This window comes from Hippocampus comes, unplaced genomic scaffold (genome assembly GCF_001891065.2).
Source record: "Hippocampus comes isolate QL1 unplaced genomic scaffold, H_comes_QL1_v1.1 scaffold5, whole genome shotgun sequence".
Taxonomy (NCBI): domain Eukaryota; kingdom Metazoa; phylum Chordata; class Actinopteri; order Syngnathiformes; family Syngnathidae; genus Hippocampus; species Hippocampus comes.
This window is the reverse complement of record NW_017805701.1, coordinates 560,628-579,316: the sequence shown is the minus strand read 5'-3', so window position 1 is coordinate 579,316 and position 18,689 is coordinate 560,628. Positions and strand designations below refer to the sequence as shown.

The 18,689-nt window shown below is 42.3% G+C and overlaps 1 protein-coding gene across 1 annotated transcript; it reads left to right on the top strand.

Moving 5' to 3' along the window:
• Positions 1–2,484: 2,484 nt before the first annotated feature.
• Positions 2,485–18,487, top strand: clvs2 (clavesin 2). The gene is made up of 8 exons (XM_019882664.1): positions 2,485–2,838; positions 3,817–4,263; positions 4,332–4,506; positions 8,805–8,915; positions 9,088–9,338; positions 9,433–10,993; positions 16,532–16,626; positions 18,438–18,487. The coding sequence occupies exons 2-6, from the start codon at positions 3,875–3,877 to the stop codon at positions 9,524–9,526; spliced, it is 1,020 nt and encodes a 339-aa protein (XP_019738223.1). The 5' UTR covers positions 2,485–2,838; positions 3,817–3,874; the 3' UTR covers positions 9,527–10,993; positions 16,532–16,626; positions 18,438–18,487.
• The last annotated feature ends 202 nt before the right edge of the window (positions 18,488–18,689 follow it).

Here is an 18,689-nt window from a genome sequence, read left to right as displayed (position 1 = left end):
TTACTGTGTGCACTTTTTGCGTGTTTTCCTGTCCTACTGGCATATCCTCTTTTGTTACCACGAACAATGATGGCCGACCAAATTTTTTTTTTCAACTATTGGAGGGAGGGAGGAAACATCATGCTTATGAAGCCCTTTTTCATTTGGGACTCCCGTGAGATATTACCCCCCTGCCAAGTCTCACACACTCCATAATGGAGACTGACTGGGAAGGGGTAGGGTGGTGGAGGGGGGGGGGGGTCTCTCACTTTTTGTCTCATGCTTCATTTGTTGTTTGTCAGCCTTGAATGGACTCCTTTATGTGTGTGTGTGTGGGGGGGGTATGATTGGACCACTCGTACTACCCCTGAAACGCTGAATGGGAACAGCAAAGCCCCCCCTCCCCCCCGCCCACATACACACACACTCACACAAACTCGGCTAACCAGCTCGCACGTTACCTCACAGTCACACACCCGTCAGTGAACTCACGAGACACTTGATTAGGCACACCTTCTTAACCTCCATCCATCCATTTTCCGATCCGCTTACCCTCACAGGGTTCGCGGGGGGTGCTGGAGCCTATCCTAGTTGTCTTCGGGCAGTAGGCGGGGGACACCCTGAACCGGTTGCCAGCCAATCGCAGACCTTCTTAACATGTTGCTCGAATAGATTCTATCGTCACGGTCTCAAGGGGCCATCGAGTCCACACATTGGCTGTCAAGTCGGACTTGACACGAAAATTCCTAACCCCCTCCTCTTTTGTCTTTCTCTGGGTGACGTAGGCACACTCGTGGTTGACAATGAGACACTCAAAATTCACTTCTATAAAGGAAACCGGCTTTCTGTCGGGCCCTAATTTTTTATTTTTATTTTTTTTTTATAATGATTGTGAGTGATGTGTTTGTGTACGCGTGCGTGTGCCCACCGCCCTGGGCGAGGGTGTTTGGAGTTGAAGTTTTGCTGTTAATCCCTCTTCTTCTTAAATCCCTGCACCCATCTCCTCTGCCTCTCATTCCATCCTGAACATCCCCCCCATTGCTTGTCTGGTCAGTATGTGGGGGTCACTGGGTTTACCCCAGAAAGAGGAGGGAGGTGGGAGTTTTTTTTTTTTTGTAGGGAGGGGGGTGTCGGAGAGCTGAAGTGGTTGATCTGGTTTTCGAACTTTGTCACTTATAGCTCCAAGCAGTTTAAAAAATTGGTGTGCATTTTTGGGAGTCACTTTTCAGCAAATTTACATCCAAATATTAAATACGCCCCCACCCCCCGGCCCTCCACACCGAGATGGGTATAAACCAACCCGGGTTTGAAGAAGAAAACTTTCCGGAAGCATCTCCCTTGTAACCGCGACTGACAACCGTGTTCCATTCCGGTGCGATGGCGACACCCACAGGTCTCTATTCATAAAAAAATCTTTTCGTCGGAGTGACACGAAACACGCCAGTCCCTCACCAAATTACGTTTCTTCAAACTTGTTATGATAGTTCCGTTTTTTTCCACTATACCACATGTCCAAGAATCCATTTCCTTTGCAAGACAGTTTTTATACAATTTTTAGTTGACGCTCCAACCGCACAGACTTTGAACCTATCTTTTGGGATTTGCATATTAGCAAACTATTAGTGATCCTGTATTTGACATTTATTTTTAAATCCCTCTCTAATAAATACCCTTGCCAGGGAGTCATTACCAAAAGTGACCAGTTAGTGGCGCTAGTTGTCCTCAAAATTGTCATTTAACGTGTCCACCTCTTAATGGCGTCATAATTGACATCCTAGTAGATCAGCGTTTTTCCATCTTTTTCGAGCCAAGGCACATTTCATTCATTGAAAAAATCCCGCGGCACACCACCAGCTGAAAATGTGGGTGAAAATGCGGCACAGGGTTTGAAAAACACTGGTATAAATAATTGACAAGTAGGTTGGCAAGGCAATTAGCTAGCTGCTGCTGCTATCTACCGGTATGGAAGAGTACTGCACGATTACCTCTGCCAGGCGATTGACCGCAAAGGCATACATACATACATACATATTGAATAATTTCCCGCGGCACAGGGTTTGAAAAACACTAGTCCCCAAAATACACACACACACACACACACATACACACACACATATATATATATATATATATATATATATATATATATTCCACATCTAATTTGATTCACTCATTTGATTGGGACCCTGTCAGGAGCTAAAAATGTTAAAATTGTAAATTAAATTTTTTTAAATTTCTAAATGGCATGCAATTCTGTTATTGTAGGCCTGTGCAGAAATGTTTTTTTTTTGTTTTTTTTTGCATTTGGAGACAAAACGGTGAAACAAAGGCAGCAAAAATAAAGAATACCCACAAACACATGCATCCAAACCTGATGACGTTTTGCCTCAGGCTACAAAGTCTATACCACCATCCTCATCCTCCTCCTCTTTGCTGTCTTTTGTCCTGCACATGCTCACTCTTCTCCTCCTCCCTTCCAACATCCTTCTCCTCTTCCTCCTCCTCCTCCTCCTGGTCCTCTGCCGCCGCCGCCGCCGCCTCATCCCCCCCCCACCGGCCCAGCTTGTTGTCACTCACTCTGGCGGCGAAACAGACGGCAGCAGCGCAGACCAACAGACGCTAATCCTGGTGGCGTACCCCACCCTAAAACCTCCCCCGCTGCACAACAGAACCCGGGAAACGGAGCGTACTGGACCCACCTGTGCAAATGGACCGGACAACTTGGATTATTTGAAGGAGTGGGAGGGAAGAGGAAGAAGAGACATCAGCACCATGGAGCAGATGAGGGTGTCGGTGATGTAGCAGGTGCTGCAGCCTGGTGCCGCATTGCTTGCTTGGCCTCCTCCGTGGGGGGAGAAGGTGATGCCGTCATCTCCCTCCTTCACACTCTCAGCACACACACGCTCACGTATGGTTCTGATGGCGTGAAGCAGCAGCAGCAGCAGGATCTCGGGAATGTTTGGCCGTTTGGATGTAGTCGCCACACATGCTGTAAACTGGCTTCTGGAGTTAAAGAAGAGATTTTAATTGTTGGTCTACAAAGCACTAAATGGTCTTGGATGCAAAAATAGGTCGCAAATTTGTTCTATTTATGATTATTTTTGGGGGTAAGCCATCCTCGGTCGTTTGCTAAAAACGTAGCTGTTTTTGTGGTTTGGTTAAAGAAGTTAAAGTATTTTGTAATTTGTCGCCATCTTGTGTTCTTTTGTTGCCAAGGAACTGTGTTGAAGTAACTTGAAGAGTTTGTTTTTGACAAAAGAAGTGTTTTCCCACCATCTTCCTTGATCTTGGTGCAATGACTTGAGGAATTGAATTTAAACAAATGGAGTGCTTTGCCACCACCTTGTCGCATCTTTTTGCCAAGAATCTATGTTGAAGTGAATCAGAGAGTTTTATTCAGACAAAAGTGGTGCGTTGATGGACTCTTTTGACATCTTTGTGACAAGTAACTATGGTGACGTGAGTTGAGGTGTTTCTTTAAAACAGATGTCGTGCTTTGGCGTCATCTTGGTGTCAAGGATATTATGCCCAAGTGAGTCGGAGAGGGTTTTTAGATGCAAATATTACTTTCCCAGCATTTGTTTGGTTTCCTTAAGACAAAAACCGTGTTTTTTGTCGCATCTTAGTGCCAAGGAGCTATGTTGATGTGAATTGAGTTTCCTTTTTACATAAACAGTGCTTTTCCACCACCTTGTGGCAATTTGGTGCCAAGGAACTTTGTTGAAGTGAAATGTAGAGATTATTTGAGATGTAAAAATGCTTTGCTGCCATCTTATATAATATGTTGAAGTGATTTGTGGTGTTTCATTTGGTTTGCTCATCATTCGATGCTTGCAGGCTCCGCAGAAGAAGAAGAGTCTCTGTGAGGGAAGCTTTGGACGTGGCTCCTGCCGAGATGACTCACCTGCAGGCCGGCCTGTCGGCGGCCACCCTGGAGAAGGCCAAAGCAGAGCTGAAGGAAAACCCGGAGACCCTTCACCAGGACATCCAGGAAGTGCGCGACATGATCATCACGCGGCCGGATATCGGCTTCCTGCGTACGGACGACGCCTTCATCCTCAGGTTCCTGCGGGCCAGGAAGTTTAACCATTTTGAAGCCTTCAGACTGCTGGCCCAGTACTTTGAGTACAGACAGCAGAACCTGGACATGTTCAAGAACCTGAAGGCCACTGACCCTGGAATTAAGCAGGCACTCAAGGATGGATTCCCCGGCGTGCTGGCCAACCTGGACCGACATGGAAGGAAGATTCTGCTCCTCTTTGCCGCCAACTGGGACCAGAGCAGGTAGACTTGGGGTACCGTGTACTTGACCACCCGCATTTTTTTGCTATTTCAAAATGTGTCATTGGCAGGTACATGTTTGTGGACATCCTGAGGTCCATCCTGCTGTCTCTGGAGTCCATGATCGAGGACGCTGAGCTGCAGGTGAACGGATTCATCCTGGTCATCGACTGGAGCAACTTCACCTTCAAGCAAGCCTCCAAGCTCACGCCCAGCATGCTCCGGCTCGCCATCGAGGGGCTGCAGGTGAGGCGAAGGCTTCGGGTTTGGCTCTTGTTCACTTCCGCAGCTTCCAGTCGAAGTCATATTACAACGTTAGCATGTTGCGATCGTCGTTGAGCGGCAGTAGTTAGCACGTTAGCGTTTTGATGCGGTCGTCTAATGCGCGTGTTAGCAGATTGTTGTGCAGGGTGGGGGTCACATGACCAGCAGGAATGATGAGTTCTCTTCTTCGGTGACGTTGCTGCGGCATGCAAGTCGGTTGTCTTCATCAAATCGCATGTAGGCCACATGCCTTGGGATCGCCAGTGCAGTCGTTTATTGCCGCTCTGCGTTAACAGCAGCCAGATTGGACTCTCCGTGCACTGCTATTTGTCTTCTCGTGGAAAAAGCGGAAAACCCTCGCAAGCACGTTGAGAACATGCACACATTCCACATAGGAAAGCCAGAGCCTGGATTCAAACTCCCGACCTCTAAACTGCGAGGTGAATGTGCTAACCGCTAGTCACCACCGCTAAAAGGACTTCGTCGTGATTTATTATCCCGTCATTTTTGCCTTGTGCACTCACTCGGCCGATCCACTTGTCTCGTTTTATTGCGACACGTAATGATTATTATGAATAATATCGCCCCCGGCGAGTTGCAGCAGGTGATCAGTGTGCGGGATTCAACCCAATCCAGTCATAATCCCGCAGGATTACAACGTTGTTAAAGGATTAAAAAATGGTAAATGGGAGTGAAACCTCATCGGAATGTTCACTTTACATCTCTGAAAATACTTTTTTTTTTCCTGTCTTTGTATTGTTGAAAAGAAAACAAATTTAAGGTGATTAGCATTAGCTACAGATGTAACGTTCACTTGGTGGTTTTTAATAAATTAGCCTTTGGTACCGGTGCTATTCTGTCTGTCTGGGGTTTTTTTGTGTGTGTGTTTGTGTTTTTGTGTTTTTTCCCCAAGAATCAGGAAGGCAGATGATTGAGGTCAATTTTCATTGGCTCTTTTTAATGCTAGCATGCTAGCTACTATATGTTGAGCTGCTGTAAAATAGACAACTAATGCCTCGTGAACTTGTGTTTCAGTTCCTTGAGGGATTTTTTTTTTTTGTCTCCCACTTTCGCTTTCCCACTCTCCCAACATCTCCCACCCCCCCCTTCATTTGTCTTCAGCAGCTGGAGAAGATGCTGACGTCTTCTGACACGGCTTAACCCATTCATTCATTCACCCGCATTTTAAAATGCGGCCACTTGCTTGATGCAATGTGCTTTGTTGTACCCCGACATCCTCCCTCCACCCGCTCCCTCACGCACGTCCCACCCTCCCGGCGTTTCCACGGCAACCGGCACGATTGCCTGGCTGTCTGCTTTGGCCTCTCTTCCAGATGGGCTTGCCTTTGTTGCGTGTGCGCGCGCGTGTGTGTGTGTGTGTATCTGTGTGTGTGAGATGTTTTATGCATCGCTCCGCTGCTCTTTCATTTATGAGTTTTGCATAACCAGCTGCCGTCTTGCCAAGTCCTCAAGAGACATTTAGCGACTCCGAAATCATAATTGACGATTCAAAATGTCTCTTAAAAAATAATCAAGATGAGAACAACTGTCACCGTAACCGATTAGGCGGTGACAGTTACGCATGATGTCGCTACGCAGATGCGACACAGCTGGTGGGGAAAAAAGGCTAAGACGCAGCGAAGAGACATTAGCTCAGACTGACGATGACGGGATACAATGATTGGACGCATGTGGGGAAACAAAAAACAGGACAAGCTGTCCAGGCACGGATGAGTGGAACAACGGGAGAGGTTGAAGAGCGGCGAGTTAGGCTAACAAGAGACAGGCGGAGGGCCCAAATAAGACACAGGTGGGTGGGACACTGAGAAAACTCGTGTATATGAACTGCAAAAAATGATGAGACGAATGAGACAGAGGTGTACGGAGCTCTCAGACGGTGTGAACAGGTGTCTAGCACAGGGGTCGGCAACCCAAAATGTTGAAAGAGCCATATAGGACAAAAAAAACAAAAACAAAAAACAAATAGGTCTGGAGCCGCAAAAAAATAAAAGCCTTCTATAAAACTTACAATGAAGGAAACACATGCTGTATGTATGTAGGAGACTGGACTGTCTCAGAATTGTTTGTTATTCATTCCTTTGTTGTGTGTTCACAAACACCCCCATAGAATTTATTTTGTGATTTCCTCGCTTGATTTTTTTGTTTTGGTGCATTGTTTTCGCTTTTCTTAGTGTCAGTGAAGTCATCATGAATTTCCGTTTTTCGGAGGCTGTCTTTGAACGCCTCTCGAGTTGAACGAGAAGAGTGAAGGCACGGCGTCGGACGCAGACTTGTCTGTGTTTGTCGAGTCTGTTAAAAGCATAAATAAAGTGTACGTTTTAAAAGAACAACACCACGGGTCTCCTTTTTCGGAGCTACAACATGTATCTATATCAATTTGAGCTATATTAGCCTATATCAAAATCTTTTTGCATTTTCAAACATTTTTTATAAAGCTCCAGGGAGCCACTAGATGTCGCTAAAGAGCCGCATGCGGCTCTGGAGCCGCGTGTTGCCCACCCCCGGTCTAGCAGGACAGGTTAGACGAGGACAGGGCTGCACGAAGGGTTGACGATATAGTGCAAGGATGTGGATTACTCGGAGAGAGTAATGTAGCACAAAAGGACGGCAGCGGGTAACGGTTCGGGATGAAGTGATGAGACGCAGGTGGCTTGGTGTATGTTTAATCGTAGGACAGCCAACTGTCGCTTGTCATCAAATTCAAAGATGAACAAAAATGTCTTGCAGCCAAAAAAACAAACAACAACAACAAAAAAAACCCCTCAGAGCACATTTTTTGTGTGGAGTTAACCCTTTCAGGGACAGCGGTTACTACAGTGGACATGTCATGATGTAATCAGGTTACAGGATGCATGAGAGGGTTAAAGTGCAGCCTGCGGGGAAAAGAGCTGCTTTAGTTTGCTTTTTACTAAATGGCTTTAAAATAAAAGCCAGCCTGGACTTCGAGAAAAAAAAAATCAGGTCAACAATGTACGTTTCTGTTCCGTGCGATGGAATGGGTCAACGTCAGAACGCCCGCGGCGGTGAATGAACTCAAGGTTTTGATTTTCTGTTGCGACCAACTCCGCCTTCTGACTTGCTATTCGGTCAGAAGTTCTTAACCTGGTTGTGTTGTGCTCGTGGAGAGACTTTCCTGAATGTTGTCACCTTGGATTCTTGTCAAGCTTTGACCTGAAGCAAAGATCCCCATAAACAGATTTGTGATCCAGTATATTCATAAAAAAGTGAAATGTCCTTTGGACCTTACACATCCAAACGATTGTTGACAAGAATTTGAATGGCTGGTTGCAAGCAGAAGTATCCAGGCAAGTCCCGATCTTTAAAGACGTTTACATCGTCTATCGTTGTTGAGTATGTGTATTTTTTTTTTTATTTATTCTGATTTTTTTTTTTTTTTTTTACATGCTTTTGTGTGTCGACCCACGTGAGTCACTTTGTGCCGCCGTGAGCTGTTTGCATGTGTCCGCACGGCAGGTGACTCAGCAAACAAAGTGGAGTCTTCCTCCTTGAGGCCAACCCGTCCACTTCTTTCGCAGGGCCAGCAAGAAACACTTTCCATAACACCGACCTTCATTTGCAAACAGATATGTTCCATCAAATTGTCTAAATTGAGTCCAAATAGTGTGTTATCTTCATTTCGTAGAGTTTCTCAGTGGCGTCTGGTTCACACGAGTAAATTCTGGGAGAAGCCGACAAAGCACCAGTTGTCTCCATCTTGACGTTGTCCTTCCGAACGTCATCTCAGAAAGTAGAAAGTAGCAGCGATCATTTCCTCATGACCTTCAGATGACATCTCTTAATCGAATCGAGCGTCAATGCAAATTCAAGTCATTTCTTAACGTGACGGGAAGCGGCTACGTCCAACCTTCCTGTTGTTCCGATGCCATAACGTCCGTTGTTAGTGCTCCAAACGTTAGCCCCCTTTCATGCTGGCATACAAAATTAGAGAGTATCAGAGGGGGTGTGGTGAGTTATTGAAGAGGAAAAAAAATAATAATCATAGAGTCGGTTGCCTCTCCGTTGCTTTTTTTTTTTTTTTTGCTTCGAGTTCAAAGCGAAAAGGAAAAAGTACAGGTCGTCCTATTTTTGGCATCATTAGGAAGAATAACAGCGTGGCAGACATTGAGACAGAGCAAGATGATGGTGTTGAGAGAGAAGCAATATTGAGAGCGCCGAAGAGAGAGAGCCACAGGGGTGGATGAAAGGGTGAAGTAAACGCCTCCTGTTTTTTTTTTGTGTGTTTCCCACTGGTGCGACAGGACAGTTTTCCCGCCCGCTTTGGAGGAATCCACTTTGTGAACCAGCCATGGTACATCCACGCCCTCTATACCGTCATCAGGCCCTTCCTCAAGGAGAAGACCAGGAAGCGGGTGAGTAAATCCTGCCGTGGATCGATGAAGTGGTTTCTAGTTTTGTGGAATGGCCTAAAAATATGCGTCAGATAAAAATAGAACGTTTTTAGGGAAGGGGTAGCGTCGACTATTTGTAAATTTTTGCTAGGGAGCCTTGCTAAATGGATTTGGGCTGTTGTTTTGAGCGTAGATCTTCATGCACGGCAACAACCTGACCAGCCTCCATCAGCTGCTGCATCCGGAGATCTTGCCGTCAGAGCTGGGCGGGATGATGCCGCCGTACGACATGGGCACCTGGGCCAGGGCCCTGCTGGAGCACGCCTATGACGAAGATGCGGAACCAGATGTGGGAACGGACGGAGGACCGGATGCTCATGCGTTTTCTGTCCAGGACCTACACAGAGATGTGGACAAAAACCTCTCGCCGCAAACCATGAAAAGGTGACATAGACTGGCACAAAAAAAACCAAAAAAAAACAGGAAAAGCAAAAAATTACTTGAATGCTAACATGATAGCATGTTGCTAACCTTCCAGATCCCAGTCAGTGGTGGATCCCGGCATCTTAAAGCGACCTGACAAGGCCAAATGTGATGAAGACAACATGCAGCCGCTGCTCTCGCTGGACTAAAAACAAAGAACAAAAACCAGACCTTCTGGAAATTCTTGGAAAATCCTCTGCGAACATCTCTCTGTGGATTCCTGAGAGAGGTTTACTCCACATCTAACTTCCTTGGTGGACTTCCGTATTTTTTGTAAAGTGCCAAGTCCACAAAAGTCCAATTCGGACTTCTGAGTGATGGTCTTCAAATGATTCCTGCGCCCAAATGACGACGCAAGTTATGGGACAAATGGAAATTGGGATGCAAGCTTTTCCGACGTCTTTGTACCAGGATTTTATGAATGAGCAAGACGGACGTGGAGACAGACCAGCAAACCTCCCTTTATGGAAAAAAAAAACATATGACAAAGCTTGATTTATTACTGATCAACATCTCGCGTAACATCAACCTCCTTTTTGATTTCCAACAACAATGACCTCAAGCAGAAAACGTCACATGACCCAAATATGTGAGCAGGAAATCAGTGTTTAAATCAATAATAATTCACGGCTAAGTCATTCACAGAATAAGTATTATTCAAACTAATCATGATCCAAGTGACTGAAAGTATGTTTTTCTTCTGTTTTCTTCTGTCCTGTGATACTAAAACGTAGAACACACTACTTGTACATCATAACCATCTTAGTGGTTCTAATCTAGTCTAAAATGCTAGCATACATGCCGCAGCACATGCTAGCTATATAATGCTAACATAGTTAAGCAAAAAAGTCCAAATATATGCCTGAAATATTGTACATATGTACCCCATCTCATTAGTTTTTTTTTTGTTTTAATCCAAATTTAAACTCTAAATGGAGGTACCATAGAACACTAGCAACGTTAAGATAAGATAGCTCAGCAAACAATCCTAAATAGCGTCTAATGTAAAATTCTGAATAAACACATTTGTAATCTAGTACCTCCTCGTACTTCGTAAACATCACGCCATCTATCCATCCAGTTTCCAACGTCATAAGCATCCTGGTGAAATTGTATGGAAATTTTATATACAGTAAAATTCCATCCATCACGGGTTCACAGTACTGTTTTTTTTTTTCAATTTATTTCCTAAATTTGATTATTTTTATATTCGCCATTTGAGCAATTTCCCGCACGTGTCACGATAAAATATCATAATTTCTAATTCATCCAATCAGAGCGTCGCTATTATTTTTTCAACCGCTGATTGGCTGTTTTCTTGTCGGTAGCCTCATCGCGCGCTGCTGGAGTTGCTCATCACTTCCGCGTTGGGGAACGTGCGCGGAGACATGGGGGTCCGTACACTGCAGTTTCAACACAGCGTTGATGGAGTTTGAAACTAAACGAAAAAGAAAAAAAGCAACCATCTAGGAAGTGATGTGACCAACATCTTACCGCGCAGCTTTGCTAGCGGAACACTTTCAACAGTGTTTTCCTTTTTTTTCAGCTTTTAAACGGGAATGTACCGCTTTACGGCAGCTTCATCATCATCGTCGTCGTCGTCGTCCTTTGCTGGTGTGAGTACGCATTTTTAAAATTGTTTGTACAATGTTTTTTTTTGTGTTATTCATTCACCTTGCTCTCTATTAATATATTATCAGTGTTGACATGTTTTTGTATCGTTCCTTAAATGCTAAAATAACATACCCCCGATGTCACGAATTTCATTTATCGCGGTGGCGTTCCGGATCGTTACGTCAGTGGCGGACGGGGAGATGACCGTCATTTCAATCTGAACTAAACCAATGCTCAAATGGTGGCCAATGTACCGAAAAGAAATTTAAATAAATTTAGCTCAGACATAGTACGCACTCATTGTACATCATGAATATTGTATTTCTGTTCCCTTTGTGGTTTTAATCTGGGGGGGGGGTGGGACCTATGCCTTGCAGTACCTGTTCAGTTTGGCAGTTTTATCAGTCGAGTGTTGTTACTAGCAGACAATTAAGCGTTTTCTTTAATATACATCACATGGCAAACATCTGAATTTAGAGTTTTAGTTCTACCACGTTTTACACTCTCTTCTTTAAATTCAACTAATGCAAGCGTCAGGAGTTAACTTCGAGTTAGGTTACCAGGACCGGAGATTAACAACAATGATTTAGAATATTTTGAGAACAGTATTTTATGATTGCTACATTCAAATCATTGCAACTTGAAACTGCTCAACCTATTCAGCGCATGTTGGGAACTATTTTCACCTTCCTATCATACCCACATTTTTCAGTATTCCACATTTTCTTAAGCAGATTTCCTTTTTTTTTTTTTTGAAATTATTATTATTGTGTGTGTGTGTGTGTGTGTGTGTGTGTGTGTGTGTGTGTGTGTGTGTGTGTGTCTCACATTTAACGCAGTATTGAAAACTTTCAAAAATATATGTCAGGAACGACAGGAAACACGCTTTTATCACAAATGCAAACACTTGATCACCTCTCAGTGACTATAATTTATGTGCAGTATTTGACACAAGCATTTGTTTCTTTTAAGAAAGGTAACAACGACTATTGGAATATTTCAGCGTTTTGAATGTTCTCCGTGAAGTTGACCGGTGACAGTCGTGTGAAGATTTTGTTGTTTTTTTTTCTCACATTTGCTGCAACAAACCAGCATCGTAGGCAGCTATTTTGTTCTTCATAAATGGGTCGCTTTGTTGCTGTAGAATAAAAAAATAATACGGGAGCCGGGAAGAGGGGCAATCCAGCCTAAACCTGGAATGATTTTGTTTGACTTTGATTTATTTAGGTTTTTAAATTTTTTTTCATGTCTTCCACATGCACCGGAAATAATCGTGATTGTGATTGTGAATAAACATGAGCAAAGCATATTTCACACTCTTGTACATGTATTTGACTTTTAGTAGTCTTGACAGAGATGATAATGCTCACTTGTGATTGACATCAGTAAAAAAAATAATAATAATATTTGGAATGTATAATAGTGTAGTTTTGCAAGCATAACAATAGGATATTATTGTTTCATGAATAGCTCTCTGAAAGTGTCAATCAAAAGTCAGCGTTAATATTTTTGTATTGGATGTCACCTGACAGTGTACCTAATAAAGTGGCCGGCAGGGACCAACTTTCATAGTGATATTTACGTCATTATGAGCTATTTGCAGTTATGATTCACTGTGTGTCAAATATGATTTTGTATTGATGATGATGTAAAAGCTGCATGTGGCCATTTGAGTGTTCTTATTATGATTATTATTCAGATTCTACACTGACTATGTTTGTTTAGCTCCGCCAAAGTCAACAAACCTGTATTTATTTTTTAATCATCCCGAAGTGTTTGAGCTTCACGGATTTCGAATGACACTTTATTTTGTCCGCCTGCTTGTGCTCGCTGAGGTCGCAAATAAGTTGGAGCTTCTCCCAGGCGACTGAGCGAGAATTCGGGTACACCCTGAGCTGATCGCCGGCCAGTCGCAGGGCCACATTTGCATTCACAACTACACGCGATTTCACCTCGGATCAAAGCAAAGCGACGTTCGGTGCGGAAACGTTGGTGCCACGTTTGATTGTGTTGGAAAAAATGGCCTCCATTTTGCTGACATGCACAAATAAAGGTTGACGCAATTTGCCACACACTGCCTCCATTTTAATTTTTTAATTAATTAATTTTTTTTGAAATGGCGATCACTGTATTGCACTTAATAATGACAACAAACCTGCTTCATAAATACATAGCCAGTAATTTCTATATGAATGATGTGATAACTCACCCAAATATGGTTTTGAATTCAAATATGATTTTATTAAAATTCATCACCGATCTTGTTTTTCAGTGAATAAGTGGCAAAAAAAAAAAAAAAACAACCGTGTTAGTTTATTTTGTAATATGAACATTCAATGCCTCTTTTTGTTACTCATGAAAATTGACCAACATTGTTAGGTGTACTAAATTGTGATGATTGTGAGTCATATTTAAGGAACATAACTTTGTGCAACAACCTGGTTCCTCTCAAAACTTGTATAAACTCTTGAAATTAAATAAAAGCAAAAAGTATTCACATCTGAATTCACACGTCACGGGCTCCAACCTTACTGTCAATAATAATAATAATAATAATTCATAGATCAAATGTGGAACCATGTTGACAGGACAGCCCTCAAATTCCCAAAACCTTTTGTGACCTACAAACAACATGAAGCAGCACAACTACAAACCTGCTACCTAGCTTGTTAGCTGAGCGGCTGAGTGTTTAACTCATGCTAGTTAGCTCCATGCTAACTCAATAAAGGTTATAACTTCATCCCAAATTGGTTTCCACAAAAATGCAACAACTAGCATGTAGCATTTATTTAGCTGGCGCTAATACTAACCTTGATAATGTAAATACAATAAAAACCCTTTCGGCACATTTACCAAACTCTCTCATTGCTGATAAAGTAGAGCCGAATGATAAAAGATAGTAACATGCTAATTGATAAATTTGAATTGTCAAGTTTTTTTTTTTTTTTTTGTCATCAAGTCCACGCACGTCTTAAGACTCAGAAAGCTGAGGCTAATTCAGCTCTGAACTACATGACTCGGACCTTGCGCAACGGTGGTATCAGCCGTAGCAACGTATGCTAACGTATGCTAAGTGCCAACACAATGAGGTCACTGAATTTTTTTTTTTTTTAACCCAATCTGATTTCAGAATGGAGTCTGGGAAGACTCGCTTTCTTTCGTTCATCATCAAGTAAGACATCGATAGCCAACATGTGCAACGCTTAACGCTAGCTTTGTAGCACAGATGGCCGCACGTACTGCTTTGATGTACGGTTGAAGAAATGAGGTCATCGATCGCCCCGACTGATAAACACGATCGGTCTCCGGAGTTGGTCGCGGTAACGCACACTTTCTGTCTCCACACGCAGGATGCTAATGATACTAATGCAATATTTCGCTTGAACCTCAGATAACTGAAAAGTAGCTAAGGTAACATTTTAGCGAATTAGCTGAGATGTAATGTATGTGGACTGCGATGAATGTTCGATCGTGACCACGTTTTCTCAAGTACCAGCTATCATTAGCATTGCCAGCGTGTGTTCAGAGGCAAAGGTACAGGTGTGAAAAGAGGCGGAGCTCCTGGGGTTTGACATGCTAACATTTAGACACAATTGTTAAGATTAAAAAAGTGGTTTAAATAAAGAGTGAACCACTACATTGAAGTATAATGTTTTGGATTTGGGTCAAATGGTGCAGTGCCCCATCAGATCCAGCAGATGGTGCTGCAGTTGGAGGGGAAAACTTTCCTTACAATTCGTTTTGGAGTGTGCTTTCAAGATTATTATGCTTCAGATTTTCATGCTTTCAAAATGAGGTATTTGCACCCTTTGAATAACGCCTAGCAACAAATGTGTTACATGACTCGAGAAAATGACTTCAGGTAATTATGTTTGAAAGTAAATTTCAAATGTGATCTATTTATTTATTTATTTTGCGAATGCATTCAAAATTTCCCATATTTTTGTATATGCCAGCCCTCCCTGTCCTTGATCTACTCTGCGGGATATTTTGGTTGTCTGCCACATGTCGAAACAATTTTTTTAGACATTTGTGTCATATAAATTGTGCCTAGCAACAAGTGATGCAGCCCCATAAAGAAAATAACTATTAGTACTGTAGCTAGATTTCCCTTCAGTTGTATTTGTGTTTTTATATATATATATATAAGCTCAAAAGATGACTTGACATCTTGGACAGCATATCAGCAACCATTTTGATTATATAAATCCAGCCTGCAGTTCAAGTGGGGTGAATGGACAACAATTCCAATTTTGGGAAAGTAGTGAACTAACTGTTAGAGTGGGGTGGACTGAGGTTCCAACTCTGAGGTAATCATTGTCATCAGAGGAGGATGCCTTTTTATCGGACGCAAATGTCAATTCTGTAGTCCAATAGATGTGACAGCCCTTCACTGAGAAAAAAAGCCTTTGCGAAAGTCATTTTCAGCAAAAAGCTAGCAAACAGCACAACAAATGATTGAGAAGCGGTCAAGTGACATGTAAACTAGATTTATTTCTCACACTACTACACTCATGTTTGTGTTAAAGTTTTTTAATAACATTAGATGATATGTTTTAGTGACCTCAATATCACCCCCGCCCCAACAGAGACAGCAAATGTGTGAAAAATACTCTACTGATATTTTCAAAAGGACACTGATACATGAAACATGTAAAAGACATTTCTAACATGTCACCATGTTAATTTTGTTGTCCTCATCAAATCAGCAAACGTGAACAATGAAGCAAAAGAAGATGTAAACCATATCTTTAGGGAGGCTAAACATTGAACGGGGTCAAATTTGCCTCATTTGTGTTTTTATATATATATATATATATATATATATATATATTTATTTATTTATTTTTTGAGTAACAGACCCCAGGAGCTCAGCCTTGTTGGTAAAAAAAATAAATAAATACATGTCAATATTTCAGTCCGTGTTGTTCTGCATGGAAACAAGTCCCCTTGTGCGACGTCTTGGTAGGTTGCGATAGTAGCTGCCCTACTGCCCCGACGTTTTTGGCGCCCTCTGCTGCTCCAGTAGGGACTTGAGGGCAGGTGGCATCGCTGGGCTGAAGGGTCGCAAGGGGTACTGTGCATTTTTTCCGGGTACATAAACACACTGGAAGTATCTTTGACCTGAAAACACACACAGGGGAACGTTTATTTAGAAAGCAAAAACAGGAAGTGAGGGAGAAAAACGGTCTGATTGTGGGTTTACAGTGCCCTCCGGTGGCGAGGATGGTAAACTGTCATTATATTGAATGTACTGTTCCCCTGCTCTTGGGAATATCCACCCCACCACCCATGAGTAATTGGATGTCCAAAAGATTTATAATTGCATATAGATGCCACTAGATGGCAACAAAGCACTACAATGTCTAAATGAAACTTCTCAACTCACTTTAACATAGCTTCTTGGCACCGAGATGCCACCACAGAAAAAAAAAAAAAAAAAAAATGCTTTGGCCTGACAAAAAAAAAAAAAAAAAAAAAAACAGGAAATGAACGGTGGTTCACTGTATTGAACTGACCTGATTTCTTCTTTTCTTCAGTTTGATCGTCTGTCTTTTCTACGGGAGGCACACACAATACAACAGACTGAACTACGATGCTACACGCGAACAAGAAGTCAGACATGAAGGAAGATGTGAGCGTGTTGTGATTTGAGCATGCGGCAAAGCTTTTAAAAGACAAAATGTCAAGTCATAAAATTAGTGCAAATACAACGACAAACTTTTGGACTCCGGGGGCCATATCTGATTTCGAAAATGCAGAAGATGGACCAGGCCATTTGTCAGGAAAAAAAAGTATTTTATTAAATCCGCAATTGTTGACAATGATTTTGTTTTGAAAATAGACTCTTCTGATTTATTCGCACACATTTGACTTTATTATTTATCTTTTAACCTCATATCGTCACCACAAATGTCCAAGCCCACCTTTTGGATCTAAAAGTCAAATGTGGCCCATGAGCACTAAAATTTGCCCACCCCAGCCTTGGAGGTGTTTGATGAGAGGGGCATGTATGGTAACAAATGTGTGGAAACACTCAGGAAGAGGGAGCGTTGCTACGGGAAAAAAAAAAAAAAGACTCAAGAAGAAGAAGAAGAAAATATTTGGGAGTGTTACGTTGCTAAAAGAAGTCAAATTGTTACAGCTCATCTTCATATTGTGCTGATGAGAGGAAAAAGAAAAAAAAGACAATTAGACACAAAGCAAATACCTCAGGCTCTATGGGAAGCTCTTTTTCCTCCCTCTGATGACAACAAGCATTAAAACACGTTTATTTTTTATTTTTTCAAAAAACATGAACATGAAATCCTTTTGAGTACTTTTTGTGCGTTGGGGTCAAAGCTGTTGCCTTCTTGTTAGCATTTGCACTGATTAATAGTTATTTCCAAATCATTAATAAATATTAGGGTGGAGGGAAACTTTATTTGCACAACTTTAGCTTACTTTCTCCTCGGGCTGAACAACTGATTTAATTCCGATCTTGTTTATTGTAGTACAGATTAATTTGATTGTGGAAGTCAAAAAACAAAATACATGGGAGGACCTTGGGAAAAAAATGACCATGTACAGTATTTAATCGCAATATTGAGGAGGGGAAAAAAGTCTCACTGGTCACACGAGTGGACATTGTGAGGTAATAGAGGGCTTCCACACTTACTGGCTTGTTGTGGTTCTTTATCTTTTCTGTCTGAAATACAAAACAAAAGACAAATGTGAATCATAAAGTGCCCGAAATGTCATTTAATTCAACATTGTTGCTAACCTATAGTGTCCTTCAAAGACCTTTCCTTTTCCTCAGCCCGATTGGCTTTGCCTGTTGATGAGGGAAAAAAAAAATTGCGGTCTCTGTCGATTTTAAACATCTCCCTAATTTAATTTAAATTGCAAATAAACAAGCAAGAGTGTAGAATAAAATCAGTGGTGGGATAATAAAGTGTTTGAAATGAAATGTTGTCTTTTCCGATATGAAACAGGAGTGAGCAAACTTTTTCTGGTCAAGTTCAAATGTGAATGTAAAATATGGAGATAACTTATTTTCATTCTTCATTTTGTGAAATGAAATGAACTATCACGAATTTCACATGTATTTAACTTACTTTTCAGTAACATTGTTCTTGTCTTGGCTGATGACAAAGGAACAAGAAAGCAATCACACGTGTCAATCATCAGTCTGCGCCCAAGCAGCCATTTTGTCTTTTACGATGGCAGCCTCACGTGTTTGCGACGTTGAAGATTTGTCATGCCTGTCTGTCACATTTGTCGTCAACGTGTCCGGCAGTCCGCCCCTCAGCCTGCTTGGCTGAAGTGGTGCTTCTGCTGTCTTGGGACTTTGACTTGGACCTGCTGTGAGGCGAACATTTCAAATCAGTTGTGTCCGCTCAATATGTTAAAACCACGCTTCATTTAAGTGTCAAGCATCGCTACTTTTACCTCTTTTGGCTGTAGGGGAGGAAATCCTGCTTTTGCCCTTGACATCATCTACAGTAAGAGTGGCCCAAAAAAATAAATAAATCTGTTGCCGCGATGACGTCAAATCACAAGACCGAGAGCCAATGAGGGACCTGTCTTTGAAGCAGATGTGGCGCTTCTCTTCCGCCGTGCCTCTGTGGCTTCTAAGGTAAAGACAGAATCCTGATGGGTACAAAGTGACATGGTCACCATGGCAACCAGAATCTTAAGAACAGTTACCTCTCTTTG